Here is a 19258-nt window from a genome sequence, read left to right on the forward strand (position 1 = left end):
AGCAAAATACAAATACTGAAATGTATTAAATGACAATACTGAAATGCACTCCAGAGTGTGAAAACCAGATTGGATGTCCTATGCTCCTCCACGCTCAACGTCAACAGGTCTTTGCTTTGATCCTCCGAACCAGGTCTTGTTGGACCGGCTTCTATCCATATGTCTGTCGGCCTGCGGCTCACTCGGCCTTCGTCCATGATTCCGAGACTCCGCATGGTGATTGTTTGCGGCGCTGGATTGATCATAGGTCGGGGGATCTCCCAGTACACCATCGTCGTACCTGTCGAATTCCTCTGCCAAGCTCGCATCGACGATACGCTCGTTTGGCCTTTGCCTCGAGAGAGTCTTTTGTCCCTTTTCTCGCAAATGTTTCTCGAGAAGTACAGCGTTCCTCGTGTTACATTTGTACAATGCATCTGCGAGATCTCCAACGAAAGGAACCAGACCGATGAAGAAGTCGATCATCACATTCATTAACATCATCATGCGAAGACGCCCAGGGAGCCCTCCGTCTATCTTCCCGCAACTCTCCACGACCATCAAAGCAAGCGCGGCATCTGCAGCATCGCCCGCACTAAACAAGAAAATGACTGTCAGCATCAAGACGAAATTTCAGTGGTGACCTACTACTTACAAAGGGATGAGGCCAATCACGCTGCCATATCCAAACCTGATTCCACACAGGCTGAAGAGACAGAGGTCTAGCCGATATGCTCTGCGCTTCACTTTTGTAAGCACCTTCGCATCGTTTTCTGACAACCCTGGTGGGATTGCCTTGCGCCTCTTTCGTGTTTTTTTGCCGAAAGTGCGGTATAAACGAGACGCAGGGACTTCCTCGAAATAAGGGTCCTATGGAAGGGGAATTCTATTAGAAATTATATTGCATAAAATTAAAAGGGAAAATATATTAGATATATCACGCACCTCTTGTCCAAAGTGATTCCTTGCTGTCTCTCCCAATATCCTCTTACCTACCAAGGATGCGAGTGCATTAGACATCGTCTCGTTCGCGGATCCCGATGAACTTCTATATTCTTTTCAAATCCAAAAAAGATGCAGATAGTTTAAAATGAGCAACTTTCAGATTATTGAGTCGAATATCCACGGTAAAGTAGAATCAAGCCAGCATTGATGTTCGCGTCAAACGTCAAAGTAGGGTAGAAATAGGAATCACTGTTGTTGTACAGAGTACACACAACTCTTTATAAGGTAAAATCCGAAACAGGTTTGAAAGAGCGACGCAGGGATGCCAATAAAAATAGCTATGGACAGGCAATAGGCCTGAAAGCGCCCACAAAGCGCCGCCTACTAGCACTCAGTATGTCATCGGCGCAAGAATGGGCAACGTCATTGATCAATCGGAGCGTATGTCACTAGCCACAGTTGTGGGTGCCCAACCAGTTCACGATGTACGTAATGGGCATCTGCTGCGCCACATTTACCAGCCGTCTTTGGGCGGCTCGGCCCCAGCTCACCAGAAGCTAACTGACCTCACTGTTGATCTTTCTCAACCACCACCGCGGCTAGTTGAGACGCTCAACATCCCAGCCATTACGGTAGCCCCTATCCAGAGTTTTCGACCAGTTGGCCAATAAAGCGCTGCGTCGAAAGTATTCGTGCTACGTCTGGAAGATTCCGGTTAGCAATACGGTTCAGGGCTGGCGCTTTCTCAGCACCTTTCCTTGAGCTGCATCATCTCGACTTCTCTCGCTCCGAGTCGGCAGCTGCGGGGGAGATACTGCCTGTACAAGACCGTATTTTGAAATGCTTATATTTTTCAAACATGTCCGAAACAAAAATGCAGTTAGAAGACTGTGGGTCTTGTGCTCTTTCCGCCGTTGTGCGAGGCTGGCGATAGTGTACTGACTAGACGGGACCAGGGCTGGATGACTTGTGTGTTCGCTTTATTATCAACTTACCCCGCGAAGAACTTGAGTCGGTGGAACGGATTTGTTTCCAGGTAGAAGAGGCACAATGGTTTTACGAGGACTTTATACGACCGCTCGACCCTGGGCTCCCGTCTCTGTCCCTCAAAGCATTCGCCCTCCGGATTTTTCAGCACTGCCCGCTCATGTCGCAATGGTCTCACTACCACCACATCACTGCATTCTCCGAGTTCCTGGCTTACAAGACTCGAGTACCGGTACGTGGGGCCATCATGTTGAATCAGGACATGGACGAGGTTGTGCTTGTCAAAGGTTGGAAGAAGGGTGCCAACTGGAGTTTCCCCAGAGGTAAGATCAATAAGGATGAGAAAGACCTCGACTGTGCCATTCGCGAAGTGTATGAAGAGACAGGCTTCGACATTCGCGAAGCAGGATTGGTCAAGGACGAAAAGGACGTCAAGTTTATTGAGATCACCATGCGGGAACAACACATGAGGCTCTATGTTTTCCGAGGAGTCCCGTTTGACGCCCACTTCGAACCACGTACGCGCAAGGAAATCAGCAAGATCGAATGGTATAAACTTTCGGAACTGCCAACCTTGAAAAAGAACAAGCAGCAAGATCAAGGTTCTGCAGCCACCAATGCGAACAAGTTCTACATGGTAGCCCCTTTTTTGCATCCGCTCAAGAAATGGATCGCTCAGCAGAAGAAATTAGAGACAAAGACGTTTTCCGAGTCCAAGCAATTTCTGCCCACTGAGGAGGAAATGTCGATGGACGAGACTCCTCGTGTTTTCGGTGGAACCCCAATTCAACGCTTAGGAGAATTGCCTGCCTTGAGTGATCTCCCAGAAGTCACATCATCGCAAGATGTATCTTCTCATCTCAAACGCCTTCTGAACATCAGTGGAGCACCTGCAGTACAGGCTGCTCTGCAGCATGACGAGCAGCTACAGGCTTCGAAGGACTCTGCTAAATCGGATGCTCTTCTCGCCTTATTGAGAACGAGTACTCAGAACCAATCTCTTCCGCAAAACCCCCGTCCAGTCGATGCAGTCCATTCTCAGCATGCATACCCTCCACCTGTCGGTTTCCCTGGTTTTCCTCAGCAGGCTCTTCGTGCCACCGGACCGAACTCGGTTCCTCAACCTCATATGCCCTTTCCATGGCATCATGGCCACCCACATCATCACATCCAATCTCCTGTCAATCTTCCTTCCATGGCTCAGGATGTACACCAACAACAACAGCTTCCTTTTAGACAGCATTCTTCTCCCATTCGTACGGAGCAACAACCCCTTGGCTATCCTGGAGCATCTCGAGGTCCTATCCTTGCTCAGTCGCTCCCTCAAATCCAAAGACAGCCTCCTGCACCATATCAGCAAACGGGAGACCCGCAATTTGCGCAACCTTCTCAGCCGAATCATACTCAAGGACTAACAGTACCTCCTGCTAGCAAACTACCGCCGCCAAAACTTACAAGCCATTCCTTGGCGCTTTTGAATGTCTTCAAGGACGAGAGGATCAAAACGCCTCAGCCCTCGATGGCAAACATGGTGCCAGGTATGGTGAAAGAGCCTGTTGCTAGACGAAAGCCTTCGCAGCATCAGGATAATCTACTAGGCTTGCTCAAGGGGGCGTCTCCATCCCCTGGTCAGCCAGTCGAATTATCTGCCCATCAAGATAAGGCGCCTCCAAAGCAGATACTTCAACGGCCGCAAGGCGATGCCAGTCACATAAGAAAGCAGCCTGCGGAAGACACAAAGGTTTCTGCAACCGTATCTGGACCATTGAATATGCCTCAACTTGATACTGCTATACTGCGGTCAAACAAGAAAGCAATGAATGGGTCAAGGCCTCAGAGCAGAAAAGGACAGCGAACCCAAGAACTTGCCTCACCAATCACCATCTTGACCAGACCTCAGGCAGCAAGGAGGGATTTTTCAGCTCCTGTTGAGCGACCAACCCACAACCATTCACAAGCTCGTGCCGAGAAATCTCATGTCCCTGAACCAGCAAAGCCTTTTCAGCCTCAGATCCTTCGACGCGGAGAAAAGCCTGGACTCGAAACTTTCTCGACTGATCAGAAAAAGGACATGAATACCGTCGATCAATCGAATGCAGTTCTTCCAGTAATCCCAGGACGTCAGCAGGCACCGAATCAAATCAACTTTGACCGCCGGCCTAGCCAAACTTCTGCCCAGAAAGAGGCATTGCTGTCACTTTTCGGCAAGCCGGCCACTGCTGTCAAACAGCACCAGGTAATGCAACTGGAGGTCCCCTATTCATCGCTTAAAGCCTCAACGGCATCTACCCTGGTTAGCCCCTTGTCGCCATCTCAGGTGCCTAGTCGCCATGGGTCTATCTCGGGCCTTGGAACTCCGTCTGAAAGCGGATCTTTGACTCCAACTGCCAATCGAGTTGCATCGCCGGTGAACAAGGCATTTTTGCTGGGATTCTTAGAAGGCGTTGCAAAGGGAAGCAAGTGACTTCAGTCTCTTTTGTATTATTCTCCTTTTCAGCCGGTGAAATGAAAGGTCGACGCAGCGCATTTCAATATTGCATTTACCTGGAGGCATGAAGACAGCCATATTGGAGGATTGCCAGGATTGTATCAGAACTACCCTTCATAAATCCGAACGTATAAACTTTCTGAACATTATTTAGTGGTTTCCAGCAAGTAGATAATTACAACATTGTACTTCGTAGCTTTGCAGTAATGAAGTTGGTACTATGACATAAATAGTTTATTCTGCCGCTATATGCCGCCTATATTATATCAACTCAACTCGCATATAATTCTTGTGCTAATCGCATTCACCTACGGCAGAAAAATACGAAAAATGCGGCCTCGAAGACTAACAAGCTCGGTCTGCGCCCATTGCATTGGGGGGAAACGCCCTTTCTCGACACCATCGCAGCAAAGTCCCCCGTTGAAACAGGATGAGCTGCCTGCTTCCCCGCCAAAGGCTGGCTTCAGTCGGCTAACAAACCGGGGGTTGATATCCATCACAGGCATTGATAGCACAACCTTCCTCCAGGGTCTAGTCACACAGAATATGCTCGTTGCAAATGATCCGAATCGATCAGCGCGACGAACCGGGTGCTATACCGCTTTCCTCAACTCCCAGGGACGGATACTCAACGATGCCTTCCTCTACCCATTACCCGAGGCCGGTGCCGTGGAAGGGCAAGGGTGGTTGGTTGAAGTGGACAAGAACGAGGTGACCAGTCTCATGAAACACCTGAAGAAGCATAAACTGCGCGCCAAACTCAAGCTGCGCGCTCTCGATGACGGAGAGCGGACCGTGTGGTCGTCTTGGAAAGACTATACCGAACCCAGATGGGCAGCATACAACCTGGAGTCCGAAACCGCTTCGCCCTTCTCGCCTCATTCTCTCATAGCAGGTTGTCTTGACACCCGTGCCCCGGGATTTGGATCCCGTATAGTTACCCCCGGACCGGACGACCTGCGAGCTCATTTCCCGGACGAAACGCATGTGGCAGGCTCGGAAGTCTCCCTAGGCTCATATACCGTGCGTCGTATGTTTCATGGTGTGGCCGAGGGTCAGTCGGAGATCATTCGCGAGTCTGCGCTGCCACTCGAGTGCAACGTCGATATGATGCGGGGCGTGGATTTCCGCAAGGGCTGTTACGTCGGGCAGGAGCTTACCATCCGCACGCACCACACGGGTGTGGTGCGGAAACGTATTCTGCCTGTTCAACTGTACGGGACAGATCAGATGATCACTACCTCAGAAGACATATTGTCGTACGACCCGACGACGGATCTTGCGCTGCCGCCCAGCGGCTCAAACATCTCTAAGGTCAGCACCCGTAGAGGTCGCAGTGCCGGGAAATTCCTAGGGGGGGTGGGGAACATCGGTCTTGCGCTCTGTCGTCTAGAGATGATGACGGATATTGTTTTGACGAGCGAGGGCAGCCAATATACTCCTGGCCAGGAATTTAAGATTACCTGGGAAGGGGATGATGCCGCATCCCAGAAGCCCAGAGAAGTGAAAGTCAAGGCTTATGTGCCGCAGTGGCTACGAGAGCATATCCTCTACGGCGGTGTGAGGAAAGGCCCGTCCAGGACATCCGATGTCGAGGGACAAAGGGCACGCGACATGGTCGAGCAGCTAGGAGAGGAGGAAATAGCGCAAAGGCGGCTTGAGTAATGTATCTTTTTGGGGTGCTGATGGATATGTATTGATTTGTGTATATTATTATAGATAGATGGGTCCAAATCGAGAAACCAAATGTCACATTAGATAATTACATGGGTATCTTTGTAAAAGCAAGAGAGATAATGCTAATGTCAAACTCGCCTGTATGCAAGCAAATTTATATCTTCTTCATCGGTCATGGCTCGTTTAATTTTGATAGCTGCCCCCCCCTGTTATTGGTGGGACAAGAGGTACACCTCTGACAACTCAATGCGCCTGATTTTGAACAGCTGCAGCCTCAGCTGCATCTGCAGCTTCGTCTTCTTTGCAGAGTTGCTCTTCCAAGGCTTTCCTCTCTTTCTCCCGCTGAGCGTTCTTCAATCTCATCAGCGTTAGCTCTTGGAAACTGGGGCCAGTTCCTGCTGGTGTCTGGCCGCCAGCAGCTCTAGACATACTTGCCGCGGCAGCGGAAGAAAATGAGGTGAAAGACGGCGTTTTGCCAGGTTTCCTGTCAGATGTGTCTGCGGTGGCCTTTTTGGCTGCGGTGAAGTTAAAGCTGGGTTTGCTAGGTGTAGGAATGGAGGGCGTTTCTTGGACTGAAGGCGCTGCAGCCTCTTCTCGCGATTGAGAGGAGTCATCTAAATGTCCGTTGAGTGCCGTCCCAAAATCGGGCGTACTTCCTGATGCCCAGACAACTGATTCGATCAGCGCATAGGTGTCATCTGCGAGTTCAGGGCTCTGTTTCTTCTTCCTCTCACTATCCACAACAGCTGCGTGAGCGGCAACTATCGAGGTATAGACAACGACGCACGTGGCCACCGTCTTCTTCTCGCGTTTGTCTCCAACTCGTTGTCTCTTGTCCTTAAGCATAAAGGTATTTTCAACTTTGCCGAATTGCGAGAATAAGAGAGCAAGCTGGTCTTTGTCCAGGGCGAGACCCCGACCTTCACGGACCCAGCGTACCTTAACCGCTCGTTCGAGCTCGGGAACATTTGTGCCGCCCTCTTGGGAGCGATCAATACGCTGACTGCTTCTGTCCGAGGCCTCCTGCGCCTTCTTCTGTTCCTCTTGCAGTTTCTTTTCTTCTTCCTCCACTTCCCTTTTTAACAGTTCTTCTGCTTCTCTTCGTCTTCGACGGCCATCTTCTGCAATCCTCTCGATCTCGCGCTGCAGCTTTTCCTCTGCATCATCGCCATCTAGCCCAGTCGTGGCAGCTGCAGACATCCAGGAACGTTTCACGCCTCGTTGAGCACTCATTCCAGCAGCCCCAGCTCGTTCTCTCGCTTCTAGATCCTCCCTCATCTTTCTCTTCGCAGCATCCATCATATCTCTCTCCCGTTGCTTCCGCTCGCGCGCCTCCCGCGCGTTATCGTAGAGCTGCCGAATAGCAGGGTCGGATAACACATCGTAGGCAATCTGTAGCACGTGGAACTTATCAATATCTGCAGGTGTCGGGTTTGCGATCTTATCCGGATGGTACTTGAGCGCGGTTCTTCGATATTGGCGACGAATCTCCGATTCCGTCGCCGCGGGTGAAACCTCGAGGAGCGCATAGAAATCTTGGTTTGAGGCAGCGTGTGCCTTCAGATCGTCTGAGGGTGCCATTTCGGTGGCTTTGTCGGTTTCGTGTGTGATCAAATATCCACTGAAGACTATTTCTGGTAGCAAAGGAGCTTTTCAAGGCTTCATTCACTATACGCGTGGAAGCTGGGATTTGTTCCTGAGCGTGGATGCGTAACGCCGAAGACGGAACACTCGCTAAGGGGAAAAAAAGTAAATATTAAGCACTTTCGCTGGTAAGTATGAGATATTTCACTTGTTGAGTTCCTAGTTGATGACAGCTGGTAGAGCTTTTATTATCAAAGTCTCTTTTTGCCGCTCGTGCCTGTTGGCGGTGGCGGGAATGTCGTTGATAGCAGAACAGTTTATGCTTTTTTCTAGAACTTCAAGACGAACCCCATTCCAGGATCTTATTAGTATTGAAAAATTAGTCGCTATAATTAAGCTTTGACTTCGACATATGGCTTCGGCTATGTTGCTTTCCACAAAGCGTGATTGCAGGCTTGAGGTAGCATACAATGCTGGCCCCATATCAGATAGAAGGGATGATGGATTATGATTAGGTGATTCTAACTCAGAAAAGAACTATGAACTATAATGAATCTTGATAGAAAATTGCAAAGCAGTAATGTCATAAATACGATGGATGATTAGTAGATAGGTTGAGTTCCCTTTACAGGTCCTTTGTTGCACGTGTTGCCTATTTAGGACTTCTCCCGCTGACCTCCATGCCCCGGAAGGCACCTCCTCCCACCATCAGCAATCGAGTTAAAGGCGAAGGACCAAGGGCTTCCCTGACTTTTAGATGCGCCTGCAGACACCTACCTTTGAAGCCATATTGCCCGAAATGGCTGTTACGTTATCACTAGCCCAGCTAGCGCTGGCGATGGCTATTGTCAAGTCAAAACCAGGGAACCTTGACATTCAGGGTCAGGAGACACTGTTCATTGAATGCATTACAAGCTAATTATAAGTTCTGACTTTCTAACTTAGACTACGCCAAGGACTTCCGTCGATATATCACACCCCTGGAGGACAAACTTCAACAGGAAACTCGAGACAGGTACTTGGACGGCGCTGCCTTTTGGCAACAAGCCTACGAGAAGTCAGAGGCCGAGCAAAGCAAGCTTTTTGACCGCGTTTACGAGCTGGAGCAAAGCAACTTTGCCCTTCGTGAGAAGCTGGGGACAAAGGCTGAGGGAGAACAAGATCCAAAGAAACGCAAAGCAGCTGGCCACAGGGATGACAATCCAAATCGGAAGCAAGCAAAGACTCATATAAATCCGAAACAACAGGGACTTTGCAGCTTATCAAGCTTGCTAGAAGATTTTGAATACCTGGAAGAAAGTCTGTCGAATCTCACAATCGAGCAAGCGCTACGTACTCACACTGATATCAAACCACAGAGAATGCTTCCTTCATGAGACAGTTCTACAGCCTCCAGCAGGTACTCCAGAAAAGGTCGACCTGTTATAATATCGTCCTGGCCAGTTCTCGTCTTTCTAGGATAGCTACAAGAGACTTGTCGTACTGGCTGTCGCACGAGGTTAGGATCAACATTCAGTCAAAGGCAACATCAACACTGCAAAGCAAAGAGCCAGACTTTATATCAATACTGGGCTGCGTGGGGTATGCGTGCCAGCTTATATATCAGGCGTTGAGCAAACTCTCTGGGATGAATAATGGCTTCCGAGATGTCGGACATATTATATATCAGCAGGTCTGCCTGTTTGAGGCAGCCATGAAAGTTTTACAAAAGCAATGTAAAATGACTGCACTTGAGAAAAAAAAGAATGATCCTCAAATGCCCAGAAAGCAGACAAAACTTCAGCGTGCAAGGACGACCCGCACACGGCCTTCCACATCTTCAGAGCACACCAAGGACGAGATAGCAGCTGAAACTAGCCGACTTTTAGGTGGCATGGTACTCTCGCTCAATCTTTCTATCAAGTCGCACAATGAACTTTTAGAGGGGTTTTTATATATTCTAATCACTCGCGTCGGACAACTGCTATCCCTGTTTGTGTTTCGAGACCTTCAACTCCAACCGAACCTGCAGGCTAGCCAGAGACAACTTCCTCTGCCACATGGGCTACTAGAGACAGATCTTGATGAGGCCTCTTTCAATGGTGCCCAGAATGAATCGAGGCTTCTGGTCTGGCTCCTCGAGAGGGCACTGGCATTCCTTGACACCAACTCCCCTAAGCACACTCGATCAACCAAACAAAGGACTCCACTATCTAAGGTCAAAGACAGACTCTGCGCCACGCTGATGGGAGCCGTCTTTGGTTCCAAAGACCCAAATTTCGAAAAGTCACTGCTCCATCCTCAGGTCCCAGATAATACAGAGCTCAACCGGTTGATCTCCGTACAGGTGACCGAGGACAACGTTCCCAAATGGTTTACGCAAGAAGTCTGGAGACTGGTGGGATGGGAAGCACTCATGGAGAAGCCAGCCAAATAGATGACTTCATTCCCGATTTCACAAGGCCATCAGAAAGCACTAATGGTTCGACTATACTATATGGTTCGACTATACTATATTTATTTCCTCAAGCTGTCAAGTGATAATTCGATATATGCTAGTTCATGATCTACTTTAGATCCAAGATCCGCACTGCGTTTCCTCCTAGGACTGCAGAGATTGAATCCGCATCCCCGGCGAAGGAGGCGTTGATTGCTTTATAATTTGTGGTTACACTGGGCCAGTCTTCGCCCTCTTTGTCGTCTAGTGGTGGGAAGAAAGGGTGATCGGTTCCTATAATAAAAGCAAGTGAGCCGTTAAAAGAGAATGCCATTTAGTTATAGAAGAAACCGATATACATACCAAAGAGAAGTCGATCAGCCCCCCCAGAAGCCTGCACTGCGGCTTCTAGACCAGCTTTCCCGTAGACTACGGCGTCCAAATATATATTGGTTCTGAGGATATCCCATACACTCCGTTGAGGACCAGGGACGTTGCCTCCATTCGCGAGGAACTTGCGTTCGTGGAGGATGCAACTCTCAATGCGGCCAGCGAGGAATGGCAGCGTGCCTCCTGAATGAGCCAGGAGAATTTTCAGGCGAGAAAAGCGATCGAATACACCGGACAACAGCATCCGCGTCACTGCAATGGTGGTCTCCAGCGGGAACCCAAGTGCCAGCGGCAACACATGGCCGTATCGGTTCGTTGCATCTGGTCCCCCGAACGCTTCGTCAGGTAGACCGTAGTGTGGATGTAGAAACAGAATCAACCCAGTCTCCTGCAACGCGGCCCAGACGAGATCGAGTCTCCTGTCGTCTAACCCTTTGCCTAACCCGGAAGTTCCCATGATGACCCCCCGGATATGTGGCAGCGTCTTGAGCCGGTGGATTTCCCCGACGATGATATCTGCAGACGGGGCACTCAATGGCAGGGCTCCCATCGCGAAGAGAGTCTCTTTCTCATGCAGACCGAGCCTTTTCTCCGGATCTGCCGCGCTATTGACTCGCGCGCAGGTCCCCTCCAGATCATCGTTGATCCGTTGGGCCCAGATCTGCGCTTCTTCCGGTGCCAGAAAGTCGAGCCACGGATTGGCAAGAGAGATCACGCTCGAGTTGATACCGTGCTGCCGCATAAAAGCAAGCTTGACGTTTATATCCGAGTAGGACGTATCGACCGGCCGTCCTCGCTGATCGAGGGGGATAGACTGGTCGTCGTCGGACGACAGAATGATCAGTCTGGGCAACGCCCCGGACGGCGGATCGTGCACATACGGGACTGTCCGGCGAGCGCGCAGCATATCCATGTACGAGGGGGGGTACACATGGGTATGGATATCGACAACCAGGGGAGTCTCCATCGTCTTCGTCACGACTTCTGGATCCGGGGTATCTGTAAAGCTTACTCTGCAGTCAATACTCCGTACCGACCTCACACTCAATTCTCCATTCCCAAGAATTAAAGTCCTGTAGAGGTCCAAAACGAACCTTGAAAATACCTCTCGACACGATAATCAACCAAGGAGGAGTGTTGATCCTTAAACCCGTTGCATTCTTGTCTCATGCGGGGTATTTGTGATTGCAGGTACGAGAGACTCCTCAGACTTGCCAGATTGACTCTACTACACATTTCCCCTACCCTGGCAACTCTCTTATCTCGCTTCATCTGTCCACGCCCAATCACTCAGTGCTGTTTTATCTCGCACTGGCCATCCGCATGACCTCATCGTCTCATCTTGTCTATCCTGCACGGCGGTCGAAAGGGAGATAACGCCTCTGCTCTTGTCTCTTGAGTTGTCCTGCCATCGAGTTTCCAAATTATCTGCCAGATAAATACTGCTACATTGACTCGCGGGTTCAACGATAATCTGTCTTCCAACTTCGTTCTCGAATATCCGGGATGGCAGGCAGCGTACCAGCACAGGAATATCAGGCGGCTGGGGTCAACAAGGACGATGTTTTGATTCCTGTGAACATCCCCCCAGGTCTCTTCTTTTGAAGGAGCTGAAAAGCATTAAATTAAACGAAATTAGATGATCAGTTTCGCCCCGTTTCTCTCGGGAACGCCAGCCGAGAAACACTCTGTTGCAGTATTGGTAACCAAGGCCTTCCAGAACTCCGGGTTCCTCTATCTCAAAGACCATGGGATCCCCCCATCTGCGGTGTCGGTCATCTTCAAATCGTCCGCGCTATTCTTTGCCCGGCCACAGACAGAGAAGGACAGCCTGAGCTGGACGACTCCACAGTCGAACCGTGGATACGTCGGACACGGACGGGAGAAGTTGACGCTGCCAGAAGAAACGGGAGGCATTGACGAGCTGCGGGTGTCGATCCCAGACCTAAAGGAGACGATGGAGATCGGCCGGGACGGTGTCGACGGGCTACCGAACCGCTGGCCCGACCATCTCGACGATGAAGGGAAGGAGTTCAAGGTGGTCATGCAGTCGTTCTTTGAGCAGTGTAAGAGCCTCCATACTCAGATCATGCGGGCCATCGCCATGGGTATGAACCTCCCCGAGCACTTCTTCGACGAGTTTGTCGATGTAGGCGACAATAACCTTCGCCTGCTGCATTACCCACCCGTCAGCAAAGCTGTATTTGCGCAGAACCCAGGCCAGGTGCGGGCCGGCGAGCACAGCGACTATGGCTCCATCACGCTTCTCTTCCAGGACAATCGGGGCGGGCTGCAGGTGCGCAGCCCGAAGGGAACTTTTGTCGACGTGACGCCCATCGCCGACACGATCGTGGTTAATGCCGGGGACCTGCTGGCGCGGTGGTCAAACGATACCATCAAAAGTACCCGCCATAGGGTGATCGAGCCGCCGGCTACTGTAGATCATGATGACTCCGATATGTATCCAGCTCGGTACAGCATTGCGTATTTCTGCAACCCGAACCAGAACAAGTTCATCGACGCCTTGCCTGGTACCTATGGGGAGCAGATGCATGTCCCCAAAAAGTACGATGGTATCAAAGCTGGAGATTATCTAGTGCAGAGGCTGGCAGCAACTACTACTGTTTAATCCACCAGGTCTCCAATTGATACCTTTTTCCTTTAACGCACAAAGCTACTGTTCTCAGCATATTGCGTGGATTTAAGAATTTGTCAATGGTATGGAATTACTGCTGCAGATATATATAGTAATCAACTAGTAAACAGACGGCAAAAGACTCAAGCGACCACCGTCCGTCACGACGATATTTCCATTGATATAACCGCCCGCCGCCCCGGCCAGCCACAGGATCAAACCGGCCATATCTTCTTCGCCGCCACCTCTCATGACGGGAATCGCTTCGCGCGGAAATGAGCCCTCCGCGGTCCCGGTACCCTCTATACCCTTGTTCTGGTACAAGGGCATCGCAAGTTCGGAATGGTACAAGCCCGGCGCCAGCCCGTTGACACGGATAGCGTACTGCGACAAGAGGGTTGACAGCATCTTGATAAGATGCGTCGCGGCAGCTTTGGAAAGACTGTATGCGAAGCTGAAGGGGACCATGCGGCTGTAACCGGCAATAGAGCTGGTTACCACAACCTGCGCCTTGGGTGGTGGGAGCATGCCCGGCTGTGCGGCAGGCAGATTCTTATTTGCCGCGTCCAGCAGCGGCAGGAAGGCCAGCACGGTGTAGTACGTGCCTGTGACATTGATGTTGAGCACGTTTGAGAAATCGTCCATCGGAAGCTGCCATAGGTGGTCTCGTAGCTCCGTTAGGGTCGGTTTCTCGCCATCCGGTTTTTTCGGGGGATGGATCATGGGGCCCATGATGCCGCTGTTTGCCACAAGGAGATGGACACGGTCTGTCTGCGAGGCAACAGCATCATACGCCGCCTCAAGGGACTCCTTGGATGTAATGTCGCCAATGATGGGGATGAGGGTCTTGTTCTTCGCGGCGGCTGCCGTCTCTTTGAGCACCTCCTCTCGCCGACCGATGATAAAGACTTTCGAGGCCCCATTCGCATCAAGCGCTAGTGCCATTGAACGACCGAGTCCTGAAATTAAAAGATAGGTGTTAACGACGGATTTCAAGAGGAATGTTAGATCTAGAAGCCCACCCACCACTTCCTCCTCCGGTGATCACGGCAACCAGGCCCTCCACCGAAAAGAGCTTAGATGCCTCGAGATGAGCCATAATTTGTCCAGTATCGAGATGTCAACTGCTTCAGAAATAGTATCAAGGTAGCTTTATATTTCGCTGCTCCAAGAAGATCATCGGTATCTGGTTCGGTCAATGCTCCGGCGATGTACCAAAGCGGGGGTTATCGCCATGGATGAGGCGGGGTAGATAAGCACGTCAAGAAGTAGTACTCTTATTGATCTATGTCGATGAAGACTATATGCGAGCTGCTGAGTCGATGAGTCTGGTCAAGATGTACCAGCAGCTCTCACGCAGGGTTCGTTGGACGAGGCAGACGCGGAGTTACTATATCTTCATTCTCCATCATGGAAGCATGCGAGCTGGAATAAGACTTCGTCAAGAACAGGTTAGAAGACCACTTACTGAGTTGTTTCAGCTGTTTTGCCTTTCCCAATTCTGCAGGTCAATTTCTTGTTAAAGGGAGATTTCGGCATGATTCATGTCCGGCAGAGGGAGGGAGGGGCCTTTTCCCTCTCCGACCTTCTGTCACTCTTCAACCAGCACACCATCACCACATCACCACCATGGCGCTCAAGTTTGGTGGAAGCACATTGAAACCCCCCAGTTCTTCCATGACATTAGAGTTTGTTGGCTGCCACGAGTATTTGGCGGCCTTCGATTCCATCGAAATCCTGACATTGCAGGCCTGAGATTTAGTTCAACGTCATCACTTCCGGCAGGCCCGACGCAACACCCACTTTCTGAACGCAGCCAATTCACCTGGAAAGGAGGCCGTGAAAGCTTCTACTATGAATTGAGCTATTTACGATAGTTAGTATTACATCGCTCGATATGAATATCTTGCTGCGAAAGCTACATCACTGCCAGAAAAAATATACCTCTATTACTATCTCCAGGGATAGCTTCAAGCTCTTTTAAGGGCTTTTTTGACGTGCAGGGGAAACTCTAGGTCTCGCCACTCATCTACGGTACCAAGCGGATATATACTCCTGTGTACCATATAGTCCTACTCCTGGTCCACTCTTTCGATCCAATTGCATCACCATCATATACCTGTTTTCATCAAGAGAAGACCTTTGGAAGCTCGGGGGTTCAGTTTGATAGCCAACTTGAAACTGCCATATGGCTGCAACCTTTCAAAATACCGGGATATTCCAACTATTGTATAATAATATCATGGCAACTCCACTTATTACTGATGCAAGCGGCTGCGATACAGCTCATCTGACCTCAGATAGGCTTCTGTGAACCGTCGTCTGGATGATTATATGCCATTAAGACGTCATGGGCATCCCTTCGTACAACAGTGAGGAGGTAGCATTGGACCCTGAAAGACGGGAATCTATTGCTATTTGGCTGACATGATTAGCAATCGGTTGCGTCAGAGGAGGATGCATACTACTCCCCTCATGATATATGTTCCCTACTTCCATGGGGGATGGCGTCGGTCATCCATCCGTTTGTTTTGTCCTCACCTGCGATTCAAACCAAGGGTTGACTGAAAGCATTCTATAATTATGATTTTGAAACCCTGCCTAGTCCTAGGCCTTGTAGGGTTCTTCCCCTTGGCTCAAGCCTACCCCAAGTGGTTTGTTGCTCGACAGACTACAGCCGGTAGCAGCCAGGCTACTGCTACTACTTCTGCCTCTGCCTCTGCTTCGGAGCCCCCTGTTGTCAGCTATGCTACTTCAGCGCCCCATACGCCTTTCAGTGGGACTGCCTTGGTGACTGGCGCCCTGAATGCCTCTTCAGTCGGGACGAACATCACTAGTCAGCCTGTGAGCCCGGCGGCCACCACCTATCCGAGCAACGGCCAGCTCCAAAACCCCGAGCCTGCTCCGTATGTACCGGCTGGAGGTGTCGGAACCAATGGAACGACGCCTACTTACAACGCCAAAAGCGACTTTGACTATGAGTCCTTGGTAAGTCTTGCTCCCACCACGCAATGAAGCTTCTCTCGTACTCATTGGTCGCCAGGCCCTTGCGCTCTATCAGGAATACATCGAATTGGATCTCTTCCGGGACGGGCTTGCTCGCTTCTCCGATGCCGAGTTCAAGGCTGCTGGCTTGAACGCCGAAGACCGATATCTGATCCAGTTCATGGCGCAACAGGAAGTGGGCCACGCGACGATGCTGACCAACATTCTGGGCGCCAACGCACCCAAGCAGTGCACATACAACTACCCCTACACGACGGTTGCCGAGTTTCTGGACTTTTGCCAGAAACTCACCCGTTTCGGAGAATCCGGGGTGTATGGGTTTCTGGCGCATCTAGACTCACGGGAAGCAGCCACACTGCTAACCCAGTCCATCACGACCGAAGCCCGTCAGCAGATGATTTTCCGGCAGTTCGAGGGGCTCTTCCCCATGCCTGTCTGGTTCGAGGTGGGCATACCCCAGTCTTGGGCCTGGACTCTGTTGGCCCCGTTCATCAGCTCGTGTCCCGAGAATCAGACGCGGCTGGCGTGGGAGAATTTCCCAGCCCTCTGGATCCTGAACCAGCCCAACCCGGCGCGAGTGAATGCATCTGCTGGGTTTAACGAGACTCTGGGTCCCGGTATCAATGCGTTGAACAGTACCAAGGTCACCGGCTCTGCGGCATGCATCAACAACACCACTCCCGGCAGCAGCTGCAGCCCGGCCATCACCAACAACCGGACCATCCCTCTATCGTACCCTGGCCGCCGAGTGTGGTTCCAATGGGAGTCTCCGGGCAAGCCTGTTGGGCCAAACAATAGCTATGTCACTACGAGCAGTGCGGGCACCCCCAAGTATGTCGCGTGGGTGACGCAGTTGAACGTGACCTACTCGTCTTTGACGGTCAGCAACAATTCTAGCATCGGCTGGACCACGCAGCCTAGCCTGGACACCTACGCCGGCGACCCCGCGATCAATGGCACGATGTTCGTCGCAATCACCGACGATGATATATATTTGACTCCATTCAACATCAGCTTGATTAATCCCCACGTTGTCGCCGGTCCTGCCATTTACCAGGCTGGCTAAAAATATTTAACTCCAACCGACCAGATACACGCAATGGGTTTAATGTACAGTAATAGTGGAAGGTAATAGGTAATAGTAATATAGTAGTATAATGAATTTGTTGCTAGTATTATTTTCCTGGGGCTCTCTAACTCCGGTATCTCCGGTCGATCTGCCACACAACTTCAAAGCTGAGCAAGTGTCCACTGATCCGATCCGTCTCACCACCGGCACTTGTTTTGCTGCACACAGGAAACACAAAGCACAATGGTGGATGGTCCCCGAAACCGAAAACAAAGACGAGCGGCTGCCAACGATGCATGTGGCGACTTCTCGATCCCCCTAGCCTACCCTCCCACCGAGGGAGACGCGCCGAAATCCAAAACACTGTATGAGGTGATCGCTGAGCGACAGCGAGAGCTTCAAGCGAAGCAGGGGATCTCCGCAGGACCCGATACCTTTGACCCCAGCAAACTTCCCAAGGGTACGCGGATGGTGACTGTGGATGGGAGCGGAAAGATCATACCTCTCGACGAGACAGACAGATCATCGATATCATCGACAGCAGAGGACGAAAGAGAAACAGAAACAGAAGGAGAAGGAGAAGAAGAAGAAGAAGCCATCCCCCCCTTCATCGACACCCTGCTTCTCTCCTTCCCCCTCTCCGCCCTACATCTGACACTCGCCTACCTCGCCGCACACCAGTACGCGCAAGAGATCCATCTGGGTGCTTTGATCCACGAGTCTGTGGTCATTGTGTTTCCCCTCCTGACATTCCTCATCCACCTTGCCCATGGCCATATAATATCTTTCGGAAAGAAAAACATCAACAACAACAACAACAACAACAAGAAGAAGAAGAAGGACGAACGCCCGCTTTCTACTACCCTGCTGCAACTCACCTTCCCGCCGCGAACCCTCCTCTTCCTCCCATTGGCAATCTACCTCGGCGCCCGCCTCATCGAACTCACCAACGACGACCCATATTACGCGGTGATGAAGCGGGCGCCCGCCATCGGCACGATGTGGGTGTGGTCTATCCTCGAGATGTCAGTGGGGGGGGCCTTTCTGGGAGCATTGGCGCCGTTGTCTTGGGGGGTATGGTATAAGGGATATATTCTGTTCTAGCCTGAGGTCTCTCAAATCATTTCGGCGTATAAATTGGATAAATTCGGGGGTTACAACTGGAATTAATAATATCTGCATGGTTAGTATATGTAAAAATAATGAATTCAGTATAATGCTATTATTTGCCATCGGCAAATATATCCAACCGACTCTGCTCATGTTCTAGACTGAGACTACATAGTTAGTTACTAGTTACTAGGACTCAGCTGAACTCTACTAGAGTAGTTCGGACTCCACAGTTCGTACTAGAGAGTAGCTACTGCTAGTTCGTGGTTACTAGTTGACTTCATTCTTTGTATTCGCTGATCTGGTGGAGCGACAATTGGAACCCTGCATGTAGACTAGGGAGTGGTAACTACGGAGTAGGACTGCTGAGAATTGAATTCTAGACGAAGCAGGTCAAATTCTTGGTCTATCTCGTAATTCGTCATTCGTCATCATGATTATCGAACCCGCATAGCCTTGCTGCGAGCCGGGCTAGTAGTTCGTGCGTGCTGTCATGGGTAAAAGGTTACACGGAGTCGCTGGCTGCAACGGTGATGCCGGGGACGATCCCGGCTCGGGCGACGAGCCCTCCCATTGGGTCAGCAGGGAAGCCACCATCTCGCGGTAGGCATTCATCTGCGTGAGCTTGAACCGCTGGATCTTGCCACTGGGCGTGCGCGGGATTTCCTCGACAAAGATGACCCCGCCCTTGATGGCCTTGTAGCGAGCCAGCTGCCGCCGTGCAAATACGTACACATCGGCTGCCGTCAGCTGAGCCGCGGCGGGGGCGGTTCGCGAGCGTACAACAAACGCGCGTGGCAGCTCGGTGGTTCCGTCGGTGCTCATCACGCCTATCACGGCGACATCGTCGATGAGTGGGTGTTGGAGGAGGACGGCCTCGACTTCGGCGGGTGCGACTTGCCAGCTGAAAAGTTAGAAAGGCACTAAACTAACAACACGAAAAGAAGAAGAAGAAAAAAAAGAAAAAAAAAA

General features: G+C 50.8%; 10 protein-coding genes across 10 annotated transcripts in view; 5 read left to right on the forward strand and 5 right to left on the reverse strand.

The window, feature by feature from the left end:
* Positions 1 to 45: 45 nt before the first annotated feature.
* ASPZODRAFT_126969 (hypothetical protein) lies at positions 46 to 1069 on the reverse strand. Its single transcript, XM_022721619.1, has 3 exons — positions 925 to 1069; positions 635 to 849; positions 46 to 574 (listed from the first exon to the last, which is right to left on the reverse strand). The coding sequence occupies exons 1-3, from the start codon at positions 997 to 999 to the stop codon at positions 79 to 81; spliced, it is 786 nt and encodes a 261-aa protein (XP_022585498.1). The 5' UTR covers positions 1000 to 1069; the 3' UTR covers positions 46 to 78.
* A 714-nt stretch (positions 1070 to 1783) lies between these two features.
* On the forward strand, positions 1784 to 6064 carry ASPZODRAFT_56342 (hypothetical protein; the record flags this gene model as incomplete). Its single annotated transcript, XM_022728604.1, has 3 exons — positions 1784 to 1814; positions 1881 to 4245; positions 4717 to 6064. 3 exons carry the CDS (start codon positions 1784 to 1786, stop codon positions 6062 to 6064), a joined length of 3744 nt encoding a protein of 1247 aa, XP_022585499.1.
* A 288-nt stretch (positions 6065 to 6352) lies between these two features.
* ASPZODRAFT_50118 (hypothetical protein) lies at positions 6353 to 7657 on the reverse strand (the record flags this gene model as incomplete). Its single annotated transcript, XM_022728414.1, has 1 exon — positions 6353 to 7657. A coding segment is annotated over one exon (1305 nt), but the record flags the coding sequence as incomplete, so codon positions are not given.
* Positions 7658 to 8374: 717 nt separating this feature from the next.
* On the forward strand, positions 8375 to 10419 carry ASPZODRAFT_126974 (hypothetical protein). The gene is made up of 3 exons (XM_022721620.1): positions 8375 to 8541; positions 8606 to 8959; positions 9019 to 10419. Exons 1-3 carry the CDS (start codon positions 8460 to 8462, stop codon positions 10074 to 10076), a joined length of 1494 nt encoding a protein of 497 aa, XP_022585501.1. The 5' UTR covers positions 8375 to 8459; the 3' UTR covers positions 10077 to 10419.
* Positions 10142 to 11812, reverse strand: ASPZODRAFT_303785 (hypothetical protein). The gene is made up of 3 exons (XM_022728201.1): positions 11561 to 11812; positions 10440 to 11473; positions 10142 to 10370 (listed from the first exon to the last, which is right to left on the reverse strand). Exons 2-3 carry the CDS (start codon positions 11431 to 11433, stop codon positions 10207 to 10209), a joined length of 1158 nt encoding a protein of 385 aa, XP_022585502.1. The 5' UTR covers positions 11434 to 11473; positions 11561 to 11812; the 3' UTR covers positions 10142 to 10206.
* Positions 11813 to 11972: 160 nt separating this feature from the next.
* ASPZODRAFT_57028 (hypothetical protein) lies at positions 11973 to 13095 on the forward strand (the record flags this gene model as incomplete). The annotated part of the gene is made up of 2 exons (XM_022728654.1): positions 11973 to 12041; positions 12106 to 13095. The coding sequence occupies 2 exons, from the start codon at positions 11973 to 11975 to the stop codon at positions 13093 to 13095; spliced, it is 1059 nt and encodes a 352-aa protein (XP_022585503.1).
* A 126-nt stretch (positions 13096 to 13221) lies between these two features.
* On the reverse strand, positions 13222 to 14200 carry ASPZODRAFT_55014 (hypothetical protein; the record flags this gene model as incomplete). Its single annotated transcript, XM_022728510.1, has 2 exons — positions 13222 to 14060; positions 14128 to 14200. 2 exons carry the CDS (start codon positions 14198 to 14200, stop codon positions 13222 to 13224), a joined length of 912 nt encoding a protein of 303 aa, XP_022585504.1.
* Positions 14201 to 15684: 1484 nt separating this feature from the next.
* On the forward strand, positions 15685 to 17173 carry ASPZODRAFT_56941 (hypothetical protein; the record flags this gene model as incomplete). The annotated part of the gene is made up of 2 exons (XM_022728646.1): positions 15685 to 16089; positions 16145 to 17173. 2 exons carry the CDS (start codon positions 15685 to 15687, stop codon positions 17171 to 17173), a joined length of 1434 nt encoding a protein of 477 aa, XP_022585505.1.
* Positions 17174 to 17290: 117 nt separating this feature from the next.
* ASPZODRAFT_126980 (hypothetical protein) lies at positions 17291 to 18360 on the forward strand. Its single transcript, XM_022721621.1, has one exon. The coding sequence runs from the start codon at positions 17420 to 17422 to the stop codon at positions 18278 to 18280; it is 861 nt and encodes a 286-aa protein (XP_022585506.1). The 5' UTR covers positions 17291 to 17419; the 3' UTR covers positions 18281 to 18360.
* Positions 18361 to 18504: 144 nt separating this feature from the next.
* Positions 18505 to 19258, reverse strand: part of ASPZODRAFT_21502 (hypothetical protein) — a gene marked incomplete at its 5' end in the record, with an annotated part of 2399 nt that continues 1645 nt past the window's right edge. Inside the window, one exon of the mRNA XM_022727856.1 lies at positions 18505 to 19190. Coding sequence (XP_022585507.1) covers positions 18758 to 19190 — 433 coding nt within the window. The 3' untranslated portion in view covers positions 18505 to 18757. The remainder of the gene's footprint in view (positions 19191 to 19258) is intronic.

The sequence above is a fragment of the Penicilliopsis zonata genome (genome assembly GCF_001890105.1).
Source record: "Penicilliopsis zonata CBS 506.65 unplaced genomic scaffold ASPZOscaffold_1, whole genome shotgun sequence".
NCBI lineage: Eukaryota > Fungi > Ascomycota > Eurotiomycetes > Eurotiales > Aspergillaceae > Penicilliopsis > Penicilliopsis zonata.